This window comes from Haliotis asinina, chromosome 5 (assembly GCF_037392515.1).
Source record: "Haliotis asinina isolate JCU_RB_2024 chromosome 5, JCU_Hal_asi_v2, whole genome shotgun sequence".
Classification (NCBI taxonomy): domain Eukaryota; kingdom Metazoa; phylum Mollusca; class Gastropoda; order Lepetellida; family Haliotidae; genus Haliotis; species Haliotis asinina.
Window position 1 is genome coordinate 68,313,277 of NC_090284.1, and position 19,857 is coordinate 68,333,133.

At 38.0% G+C, this 19,857-nt stretch overlaps 1 protein-coding gene across 1 annotated transcript in view; it reads left to right on the forward strand.

The window, feature by feature from the left end:
- The first annotated feature begins 2,062 nt into the window (after positions 1-2,062).
- LOC137285126 (extracellular matrix organizing protein FRAS1-like) overlaps positions 2,063-19,857 on the forward strand; it is a 116,089-nt gene continuing 98,294 nt past the window's right edge. The window contains exons 1-3 of the mRNA XM_067817346.1: positions 2,063-2,184; positions 5,202-5,481; positions 6,773-6,804. Of these exons, the coding sequence (XP_067673447.1) occupies positions 5,406-5,481; positions 6,773-6,804 (108 nt within the window). The 5' untranslated portion in view covers positions 2,063-2,184; positions 5,202-5,405. The remainder of the gene's footprint in view (positions 2,185-5,201; positions 5,482-6,772; positions 6,805-19,857) is intronic.

Sequence of the window (19,857 nt, forward strand, 5' to 3'; positions counted from 1 at the left end):
AACTGCTATGCAAGCCATGCAGTTATTCAGCCTGTTTCTTATATAGCCCCTCTCACCTGTAGCTGTGAACGCAAAGTGATTGCAAACTGGATCATAACACCTTTACGACTGGTTATTAAACCGTGTCGTGACTGAACACACGTTTTCAATGAACACACACTCTTTACATTTCAATGATATAATGAATGGAATTCAGTGACGAGACTAAATAGAAACTGTTTAATATACGCGCAAGTAGTTACGCCACTGAGCCTCTCCATACGATCCACAAAGTCGTATGTTACGATCAGGGCCCGGTTCCTCGAAGCGATCGTAGTGCTACGACTCCCATACTTTAACACAGACAGTCATAAGTCTATGCTAAAGTCTATGTTAAAGCGATCGTAGCCCTACGACGGTCGTAAAGTATGGAAGTTACGATCATTTCAGCTCTACGATCGCTTTGGGAAACGGGACTGTGCACTGGGTGCCGCAAATCTGAGGTGACCGTAACTCCTACACTTTAACATTGGGTTAGGACAGTCGCAGCGCTAACCTCGCTTTGTAGAACGGCTCCCAGTTCTAGCCTGGCATCCACTCTGATGGTACTGCAAGAGCGTTCATTACATTTACCAGAGACCACACAATAGTTTATAACATGGTCTCTGCATTTACATATCTAAAATATAATAGTTACGGATAAATATGACAAGAGACAGATAAACTTTGCTTTTCACACATTTGACTAGTCGGCATCAAAGTTGACTGCCGCCTAAAAGAACACATAAGTAGTTCCGATACAGAATACTGGTAACAACCTGTGTACAGTGGGCAAACTGTTAAGTCTATTTTATCCACTTGACACCATCATCATCAACGACCCAATCAAATGTAGCGATGTGCAAGATTCAATTGATGGAACACAATGATTAATGCATCTTACGTGAATCTAAGTACCGGGGACTGATTTGACGACTCATTAATTGAAGCTCCCACTGAGACGCCTTATCTACAATGACGCACGCCATCAGTGACAACGCCTACTGTACGGCACTCCACATGGAGCCATAGTTACGTCATCACGTTACAAATAACAACGTCCTAACGCCACATTTACAGCGGTGGACACTTTAACAGAAAAGAGTTGCCCAGTTTTAGTTGCTCCAGTGATATCGGCAGCATGCGTCACAAGGTTATTTCAGTTTGCATTTGTTATAAACATTCGCCACATCAAATTCAGACAAGTATCTGTTTAAAACTTGAAAAAAAATCGCTTGAAACCTTTTCACAACCTATACTTCAATTAACAGTTCACAAGTACCACGTACATCAGTACAAAATAATTCCACGTGAATGGCAGATCAGCGTTTTTGCCAAAATTATCATTATTATTTTATAATGCATGTGGTATACTGTTGTTAGTTTGTATACGTATGGTACCTATTTTGAGTCGACAATAACTGCAGAGTGATTTTAACAATAAAACATCGCCTGCCTTCATCCTGACGATTCAGTTAGATCCCCGTTAGGCACTGAACATCAAAATCAGAAGAAACCATGAATGGAATCGAACACTGTCCTGTTGTGTATTTAACGATCGCTAACCACTTGGCTAACACCTAACGGGCATTCACTGTCAAGAATCCGCCTGTGGGTATGTCGACGCATGCTCTGCTAATGCGCACGTTTAAACACGGATTGTCCACAAAAATTAAATTCACGTTGACTTTTTCACTCCTCTTAACTCGGCTGGTAGCTACTTTATCGAAAAAGCTAGCATTCCGTAACTGTTAGTGAGACGCGTGCACGCAGATACCCAGATGTTGCCAAGTAATCAAACTGGGAAAACGTCAAGATTGCAAGCGTGCCCCCATAACTCACGCATCGCCGTATCTATCTATATATTGTCCACAAACAAAGTAGTTACTATCTCGTCACCACTTCTTCTCCAAGACATATTTGATATTGAAAATATCCATCTGCACGTGTAACTAAACAATCACTCAGCTAGGTTCAAGTTGGCTAAAAATAACCGAGCCTGTATTCAATGCCCTCGGCGGAAAACGAATCACGGAATGCTCCCATATGCAAATGAGCTCGCGGTGGCGGTCCCATCGTGCGCTGTGAGGGTTGTAAACTCACATTCAAGTGGATGTTACCTTCATCTGGTGATGTCGCAGTTCGGATTATACACCGGTGTGACAGGTAAGTCATTTTTAGCGAATATATAAAGCCTTTGAAGATCTATCTGTAACTTTTACCGATCATGTCTACTTTGTCGTAGCGTCAGTGCAACATCTTTCTCAGGTAAGCGAAAATACCTTCCACAGCTGAGCGGTTCGGACGCACGACAGTGTATCGTCTGCTTTTGTAGTCTCCAAAAATCAGACCCGGTGTTGTGTAAACATTGGAATTAAGTCTGTGGTTTGCGAATCATATACTTATTGGTGTTCCGTACTTTAGTGTAGATAATCACTTCAAAAAGTTTATATTGTGTCAGTTAACTGGAAAGTTTGGTTATTTTAAGAGTGGAGTTAAGTTCTGCCTGATGTGATCTTAGAGAGATTCATATTCGGTACTTTCTTGCAGTGTTAAATTTTTTATGGGTGAAATTTTGTTTGTTCATATGCTGTCTGATGTACTGTGAAATTGGAAACTATACATCAAATTTTTTACTAATTTGTAGTTATCGCGGTAATGTCGCACTGAAATGCGTTACGAAAAAGCCTCATGGAAACAAAATGAGAACTGTTTGCAGTTTGATGTTTTATGTTTGTTTTTGATCGGGCATCCAAACTATTAACACATTTCCCAGATTTCGTTTTGACTGTTCAAATATTCAAGTATTTCATTATTATTTTAAGAAATGCTTCACAGGTGAGCGTTATCAACTGTGATAACTTGAACCAATTTGTTTGTATTTTATTTAAACTAAATTTATTCTCCCACTTTATTTTCTCCTTTTTAATTTGCAAAATGGTTTCAAACCAAAGTTATTTGAGGATGTTTAGCTAACTCGCTGGGAATTTGTATATGGTATACCACTTGTTATCACCTGTTATCTATGGCAGCACAATGTAATAATTTGCAACATTATAAAATTCATGTAACATTTGAACATAATATTCAACTATGAGGTGGATACAAAGGTTGCACTATGTAACACAGTGTAGTCAGTAACTGGTTGTATAAAGCCTGTATTGTATGCAAAGCAGTAATCATTTGGTAGTGCTCCTACCAACAGGCTATATTTACCTGATATGGAGAAGTTATGAGTTCATGTAATTTCCTGGGTAGACATGTCGTAAACAAACTACAATACACCTATCATTTGTATGATTAATATCCCCTATTACTGACACTTACATGAGTAAGTATGAACTATTAGTTTTAGAACTTTATAGTTGTGCATTATATTTGCATCAATTTATTTGCATTCAAACAGCAGTAACAGCAGAGTACCAATTCATCTAGGAATGAAACGTTTTTTTATATTTCCTTGAACCAAATCATTCTCAATGAGCTTTGTCATGAATTTATTTTGAGTACATCTGTAAACAACATGTTGCTGAAATGTCATGGTTATGATCACTTTTTACGGTATTTGTTCAGCCTCTCTAGAGTCAGTTTTGTCCCCTCTTGTGGGAGGGTTTCACAGCCCCTCCCTTGAACACCTGTCTTTCAGACTGTGTAGCAGATGTTAAGTGAGAGTTTCATAGAAACAGACAGAGAGTTCAATACAATCTTGACTTTCATTATTTGTTTTTTGTTTATGTAATCTTTCGTTTCAAGTGTTTCTACTTGTCTTTGTGAAAGTGATTATAACAATCCTTGCAAAGAGGTTTGCATGATATTTAGAGCAAAACCTTTTTGGAAACAATTCCTTGAAGGTTCTCTCAGCACAAAAGAAAGGTTTCTGTGATTGGCTTTCTAGAAGTTGGGTAGATGAAGAATGAGGGTTGTTTAATGGATATGCAACTCTTTATTTTGTATAACAACATTTAGATATTGATTCTAATGTCAAGCATCACTTGCTTCACAACGATATTAGAATCTATGTTGAAACATCGCTAATACAAAATAAAGAAATTGTATATCCATAAAATTGTCCTCGTCCTTCAAAAGAAAGTTGTTAGATCTTTGACATTTGTTTTAGTTTGTAGGTACTGGCTAGTAGATCAGCTAACTGTTGATGACAAAGGAATATTTTCAGTATTCCTGTCTAATTATACTATATTGTCATTAAGTCATGTAAGTTCAACTGCAGTAAAACATTCAAATGCTCCCTATCCAATGCTGATGTATTATTGCTGCAAATCTCAACAAGTGGCTATTGTGGCTATGATTAAGTGCATGCCATGCATTGGCTCCCATCTTTCTGACACTGTAAGGCTGACTGTCAGTTAGTGTGATGGCAAGTACCCGTAGGGCTACTCGGAAGATAGGCCACCTTCCCATTGCCTGCTGGTCACTGCATGGACAGGCTTAGCTGTGACAGACAGGGATCTCACTGGAGTTAAGAGTGATACATGTATCTTGCACAGGGATTAGGAACCTCTGATAAATTGTTTATGAGAGTGAATGATATTCTATTATCGTTTACTAGTTTAGGTTAGTTAATGTTCTAGGACAGTGATTTATTTCATCTAAACTGAAACATTTTTTTTATTTGATAATGATTGAGGATAAAATGGAACAAATGTACTAATGAAATTTGTCACCAGCAAAATTACTTGGGCTAGATCAACAAATATTTTAGCACTAGTCATTCTTAATCCTTTTATAAGCAATAAAGTTACAACAACTTCTAGGGCTATAAACACTTTGTGGATCATTACCATGGTTTGTATGTATCATCATAGGATTGTGAAATATCTAAATTTACTAAAATATCAAAATTTACTAAGTAGTATTTGTTTTTTATTTGTTTTATCTAAAGGTTTTAAACATAGCATTTTATTGTCTCCATGATATATAAACAGTAATATGTATTAGCCATATTTACCAGTGTGGTCATTCAGCATGATATTGAAGGTAATATTCCTTTGATGTTATTACAAAGTATGACACCGTATACTATTTTCTTACATTGTATTTATCATTCTTGTGATTATATTCAAGAAAGCTTTCTATTTTCTTGACACCATTTTCTTCCTACGTTATTATCATGAAAATCATGACTTTGCAGGAAATGCTTTCAACGGGTTGTCTTCAAATTTCAGGATGAAAGGATGGAAAGTGTTATAGAACAGCTCTAAAGGATTACCTGTGGACAAGTGTCAGTGCCCCATCAGAAGGGGGAACCCAGGGAAGGAAGGGGGATATATGTGTGTTGTGTTGTGTGATCCAGGGAGTATACTCACAGAGGAGCACCAGGGAAATGGGGTCCACAGAGCACAGCCTCTAGACTAGCTGGACTCACAGCGATGAGTGGCCAGCTCCACCTGAGGGTCCGCTGGCCAGTGCTGGTGGGACTCCTCTGCCTGGCTACATTTGTCAATGGTGAGTCTCCTGGACTGATACGTAATCCCAGAAATAAAATTGTCTTATTTACAGATATGCATAATCTTAAAGAAACACAGAGCATTTCTAATTTCAGAGCTGAGACAATCTGATTTGCCGATCACTTTGAATAGACTAATATTTTGTCTCTGAAATGAACATATTTTACAGAAAAAAATAGTACCTAAATTAAAATCATAGAACGTAATAAAAAGGAGCCATTGACTTTCCGGAAATGAGGAAAATCTAGACTTGCCACATAATAAAGACTTGCTTGGGCTTTGGATATATTTGCTTCATTTTAATGTATGCTCTTGGGTGAGGGATATGGTCTCCATGGTGATGTATATGGAGATGGTTACTACACAGCTACATGAAATAGGTGTGTTCAAGACAATTGAATTAGCTTTCATATACAGTTTTTAGTGATGAAATATACATTCTGCTGGACATCATTCATATATAGCACTGTATTAAGAGTTTCAAACTGAATGTTTGAACAGCCAATATTCATAGATATTGGGAATATTGCATACCTCTCAATTTTTTCTGTAGCATTTGCAAATGAAAGAATAAAGAAAAGTTGTAGATTGTCACCAGAAGTACTGACATGGAAAAGACTTACTAAGTAAGGTGACATTTAAGGTTGGTGTGATGGCCAAGGACATAGATTTGTGGACATACAACTTTACCCTGAATTCACTGATCAAGATACTAACATCAATATCAAGTAAATTCTACGTGTTTTGTAAACAATTTGATAATTATCTTGAGGAAAGCATGTGTTTCTTCTCTGTTAAATCAATTATCAAAACCTTGTGCCAAACTAGATTTATTATTTAATGTTACAGAAGAAGTAAGTATTGGCTTAAGAAAAGATGAATAAGTGCTGACAACTATGAAAACCCTTGCATGGAGAACTAAACAGGGTGGAGCTTATGATGATTTTTCCTAGCATTTAGATTAATGACTATTGTGCAGGGATAGGAGGAGGGTGCTGTAATCTTTATGTCTATGTGTCTTTGTGTCACACTACGTCTATCACATCAAAGTAACTCAGGGATGATAGAGGGCCATATCCATAAACTGCACACCTAGCATTGGTGCTGAGTGCTTGGTGTGGGCAAACATGTACAATAGATTGTTGACAGACTGGCAGTATTAAACCAGACACACGGGCACTGCTCCCAAACCCTTCTTGAATGGAGTTTTTATCTTGGCCTTACTTCATACCCATTCCAGTTACAAAGTGATTTTGACAGCATCACTGAAGTGTTTTCTGTGTTTTCAGGTGAATGTTTGCACATGGATGCTGCGTATTTGGTGAGTATTTGACAAGTTTGCCCAAGTTTCACACAAGAGCCCTATGTTGTATTACCCTGTAACTGCTCATGACTCCTGTCTACCATTTTGGCCAGTGGGCTGGCTGAGACAGTAGCTTCAGTGTGGCCAAGGGATTGCGGCAAAGTGTAAATTGGCTTTCCTTGCTGCTTTGTCGGTAATGTCCCTCTGTAAGGTCTAGGCTCAGACTCTTTATTTGGTGTTTCTCTTTAGAAGAATGATTAAGAAATGGCCCTCGTGTGATGTTTAGCATTTGAGAAGTTGAAAGTTGAAAAAAGATGTGCATATCATTTAATAATAATGAAATAACATACACAGTGAGTTACATTGCCTTGTCCAGCTGGCCCCACTATGCAATGTTGAGCCAGACTTCTATGTTGTGTGATGAATTGTACATCAGAAGGAGTGTTTCAGTATAAACACAGGGGTATGATGCCAAGACTTCACAGCTGTCAAAACAGCAACTCAAAAGGACTTAAGGAACTTTAATATTACTATAGTTAATCTGTTGTGTCATGAGAAATGAACTGTAGTTACACAAAGGGAATAAGGTGATATTTCCCTCTTTTGAGTTGTATATTGACATGAATGACATCTTTGTTGCTCTCAGATGTCTTGGTACCAGTGCTGCCTATGGCTTTGATCTACTTCCTCCTTATTCCCGTGTGTCTAGGGAGGTGGGGTAGCCTTATGGTTAAAGCATTCATTTCTCACTTTGAAGACCCAGGTTTGATTCCCCAAATGGGTACAATGTGTGGAGCCCTTATGTGGTGTTCCCTACCATGATATTGCTGGATTATTGCGAAAAGCGACAAAAAGCTGAACTCGTTTACTCACTACCCTGTGTCTGTATTCAGTTGTGTGTCATTGTACATCTAAACGTGTGTAGCTGGACTGAAAGGTCCGAGATGTGTATTGTTGTTGACGTGCCAACTCAGTGCAGCTCTGCTGTTGTGCACCTCTGACCTGTGAAACAATGTCACTGGAGATGTGGTGTTCAGGTCCTAAAGCATTCATAACTGTTATATTAATATTAGACGTCTGCAGCTCCCATTTGATGCGACATTTGACCAAACTGTGAACCTGCATTGAAAAGCTGCAAATGAAAATTACTGAGTTTTGGTTAACAAGATTACAATTTTCCATTGAGGGTACAGCCTTTTAGCAAAGAATATTCTCTCTTCACTGTCAGTAATTTTTGTTTGAAATATAAATTATTCATCTACAGTGCTTATTGTTCCGTGGCAAGAACATAACATTTACTATTAATACAATGGCAGTGGCCCATTTTAAATTCAGAAAATGGCTAATAATCCTGAAAATGGCCCATGGTCAAAGTTTTCTTTCCCAATCCTTGCCATTTTATCATATTTGTTATGAAAAAAAAACATACACAAAATATGCTACTACAGTAGCAGTAAGAGTGTAGAATTTTAAAAAAATACATAAAATTAAATTATCAAATAGCAAGCATACCATACACAATAAATTTCAACCACATGTTAATCAGTATTAAGCTATACGGGGATACTTAGTACTGGTTTAAGTGAGTACGTTGTTAAAAACAAGTTCTTGTATCTGTATATTTTGTCTTGAATATGAAAATTCATTGGAAAAGTTAATACTAAGTTTTGCAAAAAAAAATAATGCTGTTTGCATAGGTGTTTTGCCTAAATACTAATTGGGTGGCATCTCTGTAGCAGTGAGTCTGTAATTGTCACAGGGTTCTTATGGCATGAAACAGAGGCCACTGGGTAATACCTACCAAGAAATAATAAAATCTGAAATATTTGGAAGCCTAAACAGCACTGGGATTTCCTTGAACCGAAACATACTGGTTGAGTGAATGTGACACAGTTATATACTTATGATGAAGCGATGTCCATGAATGGAAAGGGCATGCTTCAGCTGTTGAACCCTGGGCTTGTATACTTCAACACAGTGGTGTGTTCTATGGACATGAACACTCATCAGTTTCTGTTTTGTTAGATGGTTTATTCTTTGTACATATCCATTGACATTTAGTGAATTACTTGTTGTGTGTAAATCCATGTACAAACTCATCCTATTCTCGAGCCCTGTCATGTGCTATTGTAATAGGCTTTACAGATTGCGGTGGAGCTGACAAAGCCAAACTGACGAACATTGTGTGAAATAATGCATTTTTTATCATATAGCCCTGGCATGATGAATATTTCATACTTGATGTTAGGAATTTGATAACAAAGAATGATGGCTTGCCACCACCGATTTTGTTTCAAAAAGCAATGTGTAGGCACTGAAGCGAATCCAGTGTTGTAGAAATAGGCCGATAAACCTCCACTGATATGGGAGGGACTGTGATAGTGAGGCTATGAAGGTGTGGTGCGGTAGTTGTTTCTGTCCCCCTTGATGCTCAGGTTTAGGGGGTGCTGTGAAGCTGTGGAAGGTGTGACATGGTATTTGTGTCTGTTCTCATGGTGGTCAGGTTTAGTGGGACCTGTGGGTGTAAAGAATTTGTTGCAGAGGAGGCAGTTGTGTCTGTTACCAGGGTGGTCAGGTTTAGTGGGACATGTGAGTGTAAAGAAGTGGCAGGGGAGGCTGTTGAATATGTTCCCCTCCCAGGTTCAGTTTTCATACTCTTGTGCTGGTCTTGGCCCTGTAAGGGACTGGAGGGTGGGGAGGCAGCTGTGTATGCTCCACATCCAAGTATACTGTCATCATCTGTCTAACTCTGGTCCTGACCCAGGGCTTCGACCAATGTGGTGTATGCTCCACATCCAAGTACACTGTCATCATCTGTCTAACTCTGGTCCTGACCCAGGGCTTCGACCAATGTGGTGTATGCTCCACATCCATCAGTATCCTGGATCCACTACCATCAGTCTCCTGTTGACACAGAATGGGACAGTGATGTACTGGTACACCTGACCATACTAGTAGTACCCAGGGATCATATGGGATTAAGATGGAGTGATATGGTCAAAATAACCTCTGTGTGCCATGAAATATCCTCAATTTTACCCTATTCAGTATGTCTTTTTCTCTTTCAAATTTCTTAAATTTTAGGATCACATTAAGATAACAAAGAAAGCATCTCCATGCTATTTTGTTACAAAATATTTTGTGTTTTGTATTTTGTTCTTCTAAACAGTCTGTCTGAACCATTATCAATACCGACCATAGCCTAAGTGCTCTTAATTGCATTGTTGCACTGTAACCTTTTGTAGTCATAAAATGTGAGCTATTCAGATTTTTTCTTCATTTTGTTTTCATGAATTAGAGCAGACCTGAGAAGCCATGTTAGTCATGTTAGGTAGCTTGTATAGTTCACAGCTCAAGTGCTCATACTTGATACCGTTGTTGTAGTACTTCACATTTTAGGGCCGAATAATGAAACATCATTATCCCATTCAATTCTACATGTGCAGATCAGTGATTTGAGTAATCAAGCACATGTAAACTATCACCTGCCAGGCGCTTGACATTGATATTAACATGAGTTAATGAGCAAGTGGTCAGGTACAGAGACTCCTGTGCAGGTAATTACAAATGTGTGACATGTGTAAGCTGAGAGGTTGGGGTGGCAGCGGGTCTGTTTGTTCTCTTGTGACTCACAAGCCCCAGTAGTACCCAGTGTGTGTAGTCTGGAAAGGGATCTTTCTATTTAGGAGATGGACCCTATTGAACTTGTTTTGTGTTTTAGGGAACTGTCTATAAGGGAAGAAACCTAGTTGACTTCACATTTGTAACTGTTAAGTGACGGACTACCCTGGTGTTGGTATCATTATAAATTTCTCGAATAGAGACTTATGACGATCCAGGGTAGAATGGGTCTTCAACAAGCCAAGCTTGCCACAAAAGGTGACTATGCTTGTTGTAAGAGGCAACTAACGGATCTAGTGGTGAGGCTCATTGAATTGGTTGACATATGTGATCAGTTTGAATTCCCAATTGTGGTGATCGATGCAGTGCAGCATAAAGTTAAACTCACTCACTCACGAATGGAATTCAGATTGAACTGAAATGGTGAAATGTTGAAATTGTCCAGGTGAAGAAACCACATGGTGGCAATGTCTGATGTTAACATCACCTTCACTATCTATCAGTAACAGGTTGTAACCTTAGTAATATAGTCAACCATTCAAACATAGTATTGAATATCTTTTCTTCTGATTTCTTTTTGTCAAAGTTAAAAGTATACTGCTAGATTATATACTGAGAGAAACAATACAGAATCATAGGAAAACTCAAGCGTTCCTTTAATACTTTCAAGTTTTCGTCACCAGTTTTTGAATGGCGCTGTGATGATGAAAACTGGAAAATAACGGAGGAATGCTTGAATTTTCCTGTTTTTCTTTATCTGTTTCTCTCAGTCTATGTTAGGAATTATAGCATAAATGCAGAAGAATGTTTATTGTTAATATGACATTAAAATAGCTGATGATCCAAACATAGATTTGTCAGTACCATTTTCCCAAGTAGAAAAAATACACTTAGTGTCATCATTCACTTCATGAAAGCATATTTGTTATTAACTGAAATATTCAGTGCACTGCGCATGGATGATCCTTTGCAAATGCACAGCATATTTAGTACTAAAAAAATAAAATTCATATTACACAGCAATAACATCTTCACCTCTCCCATGTAATATTCCTTGTATGAGATACAGGCATTATACAACAGAAGCCCTTCATTGTCACAGTGTTTCCCTGTAGTACAATGTTAATACATAAGGACAATGGTAATACCTGGGATGGGTTATAGACAGAGCCATATGTCTCTGCTCTCTCATAATGAAGTGACCTGCCACAATTCATCAAATGCCTTGGGCTTTCTACTGCATGGCATGCCTCGATGCATATGTTTAACTCCATTCACAGAGTCAAGATCTCAGGATCTTCTCCTGTCTTCAAGTCATGTGTGAAGGATGAGATGCTTCACACTTGCCTCCAGCACAAGCTTCTTTACTGAAGTCCAAATCATGAGAATAGATATGCTGAAATGGTTTTGCATATTTATTATCATTAAAAGATAAATGCACTCAGTTGCAAGGTGGAGCAGCTTTGATGTTTATGGCCTTGTTTTTTATGACATATGTAGAACATATGTATGGTATTTTCATGAATCTTTTGTAGCAATGAACATTGACTTTAACAGGCATGTCTGAAATATATTTCTATCAATGTCAACAATTGATTCCAAGAGATTTTGAATGTATGACAACTATTATAGCATCACATTATTGTTGTTGAAGTTTCTGATTGATACTGGGTACAGTGTGTGAAGACCATTTCTGTTATCCCTCACCATGATATTGTTAGAAAAGTGACGCTCGCTCGCTCACTCACTCACTCACTCACTCACTCACTCACTCACTCACTCACTCACTCACTCACTCACTCACTCACTCACTCAATGAATTGTTGTTGTGACAGTGGTTGTGTGGTTGTAACAGTAGCTTAGATGATTGGCTGCTGTGAGAATGTGGAGCCAGCAATTGGAGGTAGTAAAATTATCGGTCTGAGTCGTAGATGCATCCAGGGTATAGTGGAAACTTACTGTAACTAATATGTCCTGGATATTATCGAGGATGATGTTCACAATGGCTCAGAACCAACTTCGGGAACCGGAAATGACATTGTAATGTTGTAGAAATACGAATTCACTCAATAATAATACACCAGAAGGTTGTCAGTATGTTATTACTGATGAGGCAATTGATTGCTATATATTTATTACGTTTAATGTGAGGCTTGGTAGACATTTTTATATTTGCTAATTCAGATGCTTGAGGCATAGGTGTACATTATCTCTTGATTAGTGTGATTAGATGTACCATAAATAATTGGCAGAGGTTCATGCTTCCTACGTCAAAGTACAGATCGAAGGGAACACAGTGTTGTGACATGTGGTGATATGGCTGAATAAGACCAGGTTTGATGGGATATTTGGTAGTGAGGTCGGCAGAGTTAACATTCTGAATACTCGTGATGATATGACTCATAACATCCATTGGACTTTGTTCTTCACCTCTATATCATTGGTGTAGAGAGGTGTGTAATGTATATACAAATAATTTTCTAACTAAGAAATAAATATTTGTTGTTAATAGTTCATGGTTTATCTTGTAGTTATGATTAAAGTTCGAGATATATTAGAATTATGAGTTTTTTAGGACTAAATAACCTCAGAAATAGCAGTTGAATAGTGTTGTAAAATCAGCAACCAAGCAATTTATCAACTTTTTATGACTATCATTTTCTGGAAATTATCTTTTAATGTGCTCGAGTACGAACTGTATATGAAGTCATTTCCAGAGTGTGGATGGCCATTAGCAAAGTCTCATGCTGGTACTGTAGCCTCAAGTTTATGGTTCCTGTCTGTGTTTAGGTCAACTACGGTTAGCCATGAAGAGAACACTTGAACATGAAGTTCAGTATTGTGGAAATATTAACAATCAACAAACAAGGTCAGTTTCTACATGAAAAAGTACAATTATATTTTTTGTGGCTGTCATTTTACCATTTGCTGAAACAGGTGTTGTTTCAGATTATCTTTGCTGTATTTACACAAGTATTGTTGCAGTGGCGTCAGCAATGTTTATTTGTTTAAGAAATCAATGTGAAATATTCCATGCCACTCCTCTGAGTAAAGGGCTAAAGCAGCAACCTGTGTATGACCTCTGTCCATAAACACTGCATCCTAGCTTACAATCACAGACTGAGACTCCAGGTGTGATGATTTCGATACAGGTAACAGCAGCCAATTAATGAGGCATACAGTCCACTGCTTCATCATAAAGATACCACCAAATGATAAGGGCATTAGGTTCAGCCAGGGCTTTTACTGGGCTTGTCTACACACCTGTACTGTTCTCACTTCTAGCCAATGTGAAGGTGGATGTGGATGTTGGTGGTGTGGGGTAGATCTGGAGAGGTTGATGATAGTGGTTAAAAGTTACAGGGAGCAGTTTACCTGTTAACATTTTGGGTATATATGGAGAAAGAGTCATTAGGATGTAGTTGTTTAATATATGGGGGCAGACAAATGTTTTCATTTCACTGGAAATACATGGTTATGGAGATGTTATTTGGGCTTCTTGTCTAAAGTCACTTGTACCAGTATTTCAGCTTTATGACATCAGCCTGTAAAAAATCAAGTCAGGACCAGGCACTCTAGTGGTATTACAACCAAGCAATCTAGTGATATTACGAGTAACAATCAACACAGTTGCTATCACCCAAGTCACTGAGTCTGACCACCTGAAACATTTGGTGACATCTAATTACCAGTATAGATGGACGGGGGCTAGTTTTAACATGGACTATCTGTGGGAGGGCAGGGAGTGATAACATGGGAACAGGGACCCTGGTCAGTCTCTGGGCGCCTGGACCTGGAACAGATGGGTGGTAAGACTAGTGAATCATGAACTCCTCATCTGAACTATATGCAGTCGAACAGAGTACTCTCATCACATTTTGTGAAATGTTAATCTTTGAAAACTGTCCGAACATCCAGTCAGAGTGAACAAGTCAGCCTTTGTCTTCATCTAATCTTGGAAACAGAATAGAATGTGGTAAAATCCAGTTAGTACGTTTAGATCCAGTTAGAATGTGGTAAAATCCAGTTAGTACGTTTAGATCCAGTTAGAATGTGCCAAAGTCCAGTTAGTACGTTTAGATCCTGCTAGAATGTGCTAAAATCCAGTTAGTACGTTTAGATCCAGTTAGAATGTGCTATGTGAAGATCCAGTTTGTACGTTTACATCCAGTTAGAATAACCAGTGTTATATTCAGAGAACCACTGTGCACTATGGAGAAGCATACAAAGACAACATGTCTGTTCAGGATGTATATGTTAAGAGTGCACCACTTTTGCTTCCACATAATTTCGAGCCAGCCATGAAATGTTAGGTGTGAATAAATTAGTTGTAGTGGGGAAACTTGAGAATTTAAACCTGAGGTAAAATGGAAATCAGTTTGTTTTGTGTGGTGATTGAATGCAAGTATGTACATAAAGTCCATTGGCCCAGTTAGAAATCCCCCTTTGATAGGCCACCTTTATACTACACAGGTCAGACAGCATGGCGTGAAGTATCGATATACCCTCAAATATCCCTGTCTGCTCACAATTCCTTAATGTGACTATTCATTTTCTTGCCACCCGAATACATTCGACACTATTGTTAATGAAATCAAATTATCTGGCTGAATGAGCATCCTTGGTCCTATTCTAAAATAGTGCTACAATTGGAGCACCCTGTGACTTAACAAAACACCCTACAAAGAGAGAACAAGGGCTATTGGAGGAGTAAAAGTTCACGATTGATACACTTGGTGCGCTTGTATGGGCCACAATCAGCTGGATCTTTAGTTGCCCTGCAGTAGATCCTCTCTCAGACTGCCATGAAGTGTGTCAGATATTCTAGGAGTGAGATCAATTTTATCATTTTACTTGAAAAGAAGGCCATGTGTACAATCTTTGTTGTCATTATGAAAATGTAAAATGTATTAACAGGAACTAAAGATGATGGTGACATGCCATTCAAGGAAGGGAAATGATGTTTGATAACAATAACAGTGACATGATTGTCATTATTGTCAGATATTGCAGGCAGCTCTATTAATACTGTATGTTTTACTTATGAAGGTATGAGTCAACCAAGCGACACTTCAGCATGTGTTAAGTCAAATTCCTCTCATATTTCTAAATGAAGTATCACCTTATCAGCGTTATGAAAATATTTTCATTTTCTGTGTGGTTGAGATTTCCTAGGTGTCATTATTGTGTGGTTGGAGAAAGAACCAGCCAGTCCCAAGCAGCTCTCAATGAAACTTAATTTACTTCAAAAGGCCACAGACAATCTAGTCTGTCCTGTTGTGTGGGGTGAGAAGGACTTGGAACACTTCACATATTACTTCCACTGGCATTTGTAACAGGTTCCCTGCTATTGTAGTAGGTGCATCTGTGATGTCCCTTTTAAGTCACTGTAATGGGATCATATGATATTTCAAAAGATTAAATGATGCGTACCCTTATTAATTTCTTTTCCCTTAAAGTTTGTTTTCAAATGTAAGTAGGTAGGCAAGATTTCAAAAAGCATGAATCAGTACTGGATTTGGATTGTATCGTAAAAGTTAATCGTGCATGTAAAGTATATTTAGAGATCTGAAATATATCTGACACAAGTGATGTCATGACATCACTTCAACTGATATTAATTATTATAACATCCATAATATTAGTGAAGGATTATATTGCTGTGAAAAAAATTCAGGGAATATTTTTTATGAGGGAGGAGAGTACTACTTTGTTCATAAATGATATGAGTGAGTGAGTGAAAACAGCCTTACTGTATTACAAAGGAGCCTTTCATAATTCATTCGAATGCATAACAACCATCTGAAAATAACAGTGGTACAGTGTACACTTGGAGCAGATTTTCAAAGATGTGGTATATATGCCCGTATTACCCTCCATGTGCAGGTAATTCATGTACAAACCGTACAAGTTATTTGTTGGCCTTACAGAGGAGTGTGAATGCTGACTGTAAAGTACACTATTCATCAGATGCCTTTCATGTTGGGCAGTGTTGTGCATTTGTATTACCAGGCAGAGGCATACCGTTGTTATGATCCCACCGAGTGCTGGACTTATGCCATGGTTCCAACAATCTTGAACCAATTTCCAAGACCTCTTCAATCTTAAGACCCAGCCTTGTGGCTGAACAGGCATTAGTTTTCTGGGTAGTGGTTATGTTGCTTTGTTTGCTTTATGGTTGACACAGTGGAGTGAGTGTTTACATGGTAAATGTGTAAGGTGTTTTAATGCAGCAGCAGGTCTGTCAGATCTGGCAGTGGGTTGTTACACAGTGGGGTATGGACAGACAATAAGGGTTGGGTTGGGTCAGGTTTCAGCAGTTTTTTTAACATAATGCATGTATATGTTAAGAGTACAAAGGTTGGACAGCAAAGTAATAATTGTCTTTTTGAACTTAAGAATTTACTTAATCATGTGTACTTTAGAGCTGAACTTTGTTAAAGGAAACAGTTTGGAATTTTGCAGTAATGTTTACCTATGTACTTCATTCTAATGAAAATTGCTTAGGACAACAGCAAGAAAATGACATTCAGCTTTGATTACATCTACATGTAGTCTGAGACAGTGTGCTCAATATTTACAACTTGAAAACTTGAAAAACATGTTTGAGAATATATGTTTGGTTTCGAACAGTGAAATACAATACAATAACATGCATATTAAAGGGAAATAATAATATAGCCACCATTTGTTTAGAAGAAATCAGATTACCCCACACAATTGCAGATGACAATATTTGTAAATGTGTGAAGCATACATTTTCCACCCCTCAAATAATATCATATATGGGAGCAACAAATCCATTGAGGCAGATGTAATACATATCACAAATATTGGGTAACAAATACAGTAATATAACAGCGGCTGATGTATTTAATCATTATATTCATTGAAATGTATAATACTAATATATTTATACAACATGTTTTGACCATGTTGACAGAATTAATTTATCACAGCTAGGTCCACTGACATTATTGTATAATTAAATATGCCTACCTATCTTTTACAAGATTTGGTTCTTGTGATTGCGAGTATGCTCTCTCTAAGTCTTACTTTTACTTTCTTTCATATTCGTGTGAATGTACTGGTCTTGTATTTACATTTGGGGTTGACTATGGCTGGTTACCAGGTACTGATACTCACATACTCGACACTGGGTCGGGTACTTCTGGATTCGAGTCCTATTTTCAAGAAACGAGCACCCGGAAAGAGAACTCTGTAATGACAAGGGCAGATAATAACTTGTCTCTTTCATAACTGTCGTAATGCACATTTACGTTACTGGTATTGTCCAATTGATGTCCAACTGATTAATGAAGAACAAGAATAATGGTGTTATTCTTTATATTTGTTTAAACAGACATGAATTAAATAGCCTAAATATAGATGTGTTGTTTAAATGTTTTATTGCCATCTTTCAGTATTCTGTAATTATCTCTGTCAACTGTGGGTTGAATATTCAGACAGCTGACAGAAACAATGTATTCCTTACATTTCCGGGTATGCAATTCTGATTCTGATAAGTACATGCAGGTACTCGATTCCATTTTTCCTACCCATCCCAGCGCTAGGGTTGTCGTAACTGGAATTACATTTATTTTTGGCACTTGATATTATGTTACTTCTATGGTCCCTTATTTGCACTGAAATCAGAATGTTTTTCTAAAAAAAAATAAAACGTCATATAGAGAACATGCACGTATATGTTTAAATGGAAATGAAAAATTCACATGATATCATTTGAAGAAGTATGTTATTCTTGAACATCTCAGAGTCCCTGAACCATATTGTTTTTTCTTCTGCCTGCTTAGTCCTCCCTACGTGCTATTCCTAAATGAGGCAAGTCTGCATTTCTCGAGGTTCAGGTCTCCAAGGGTTTCCTTTTCAGTTTAAATGGGTTTATTTGTTACAGTCAAAATTATATATATTAAGAAACCAAGTGCTAGGCTATATAGTATTCTTGCGTACTTATGTACAGCTGGTAAAGACCGCTGAGTCTTCTATGCTGAGTGGAGGTAAATGAGAGTGGTAATGAAGCCCCTTTTTTTCGCTGTTGTGTTTTGCCACCATTAGATTGGATTTGAACAGAGAGGCCTGCGGCAGCAATATTTCTATGCACAGCTCACTTTTCCTCTAATCTTCACTAAGGCTGTATCCAGTCTTAGGCAATTTGTAAATGTTCTTGTGTTCCACAGGGTAGAAAGTTAATTATAGAATAGTGGCAATTTGAGAGTCTCTCTGACTTACCAAGATGAAGTTGATGTTTTGTTCCAGTAAAAACTGTGTACAATTAGTAACACAAGCTCTGACTTGCATGGAGGCATGAGGATAAGCAACTGACATTTTCCTTACAACATCATCAAAGATGTTTGGTGGGCATTGATGGAGATGCTTCTGACACCTGACTTCCATTCTTGTTCAAGATGTTAAAGGGAATCTATATCACTTTGATGTGAAGGATGTATCATGGTCGTCAGAGACATATATATTAATATCAAACATGTATGTGATGTTTAAAATGAATCGTTAAATAACCAAACTTACACAGCCTACAGCCTTGACATAATTGCAAGCCTTTTGGGCTCTGTTGTGTCCTGTGTATTTATATTTCAATATTCAATTAAACGAATGGCTTGTTTTTAAGAAAGGTTCTAACAAATATAGTTTGTGCTGAGACTGATGGTATTTTGTCAAGGTACAATGAAAAGATGCCTCACAGTTGAATCGAGAGAGAGAGAGAGAGATACCTCACACGTCACATTTATATTTTCAGTATTTGGTAGTAACACTAGAAATACTGGCTGTAACACCAACAAGATCTTAACTTCTTTTCTGTTTTTATTTCAATGTTGATCTTCAGACCCATGATGCATGTGTTTCATAGATCCCCAGCTTCATGTTTGATTACAGCAGTTGTTTAACCATTAACATGGATCTGGTGTAGTGTTGAGGATTCTGTATATGTACCCTATCTCTATCATGGGATCAGCAGGTATAATTCTCACCTCTGCTGAGAGGTAAACTTCCTGCTCCTTGTTCTGGTGTAGTGTTGAGGATTCTGTATATGTACCCTATCTCTATCAAGGGATCAGCAGGTATAATTCTCACCTCTGCTGAGAGGTAAACTTCCTGCTCCTTGTTCTAGTGGTACTGCCACACAGTGAGGAGAAATCCATGTAGTCCAAGGCCAGGGACCTGCCTGGGTGTACGAGTCCCACAGACTCTCAGTCATGCTTTATGGGACCCTGTCATGGAAATGTAAGTGAGTGTGTTTAGTTTTAGGCCACACCCAGCAGTATTCCACCTATATGGCGGTGGTCTGTAAATAAGCGAGTCTGGACCAGTCAATCGAAGGATCAACAGCATGAGCTTCTATTTACACAACTGGGGTAGGATGATGTGTCAACACAGTCAGTGAGCTTGACCACCTGATCCCATTAGTTGCCT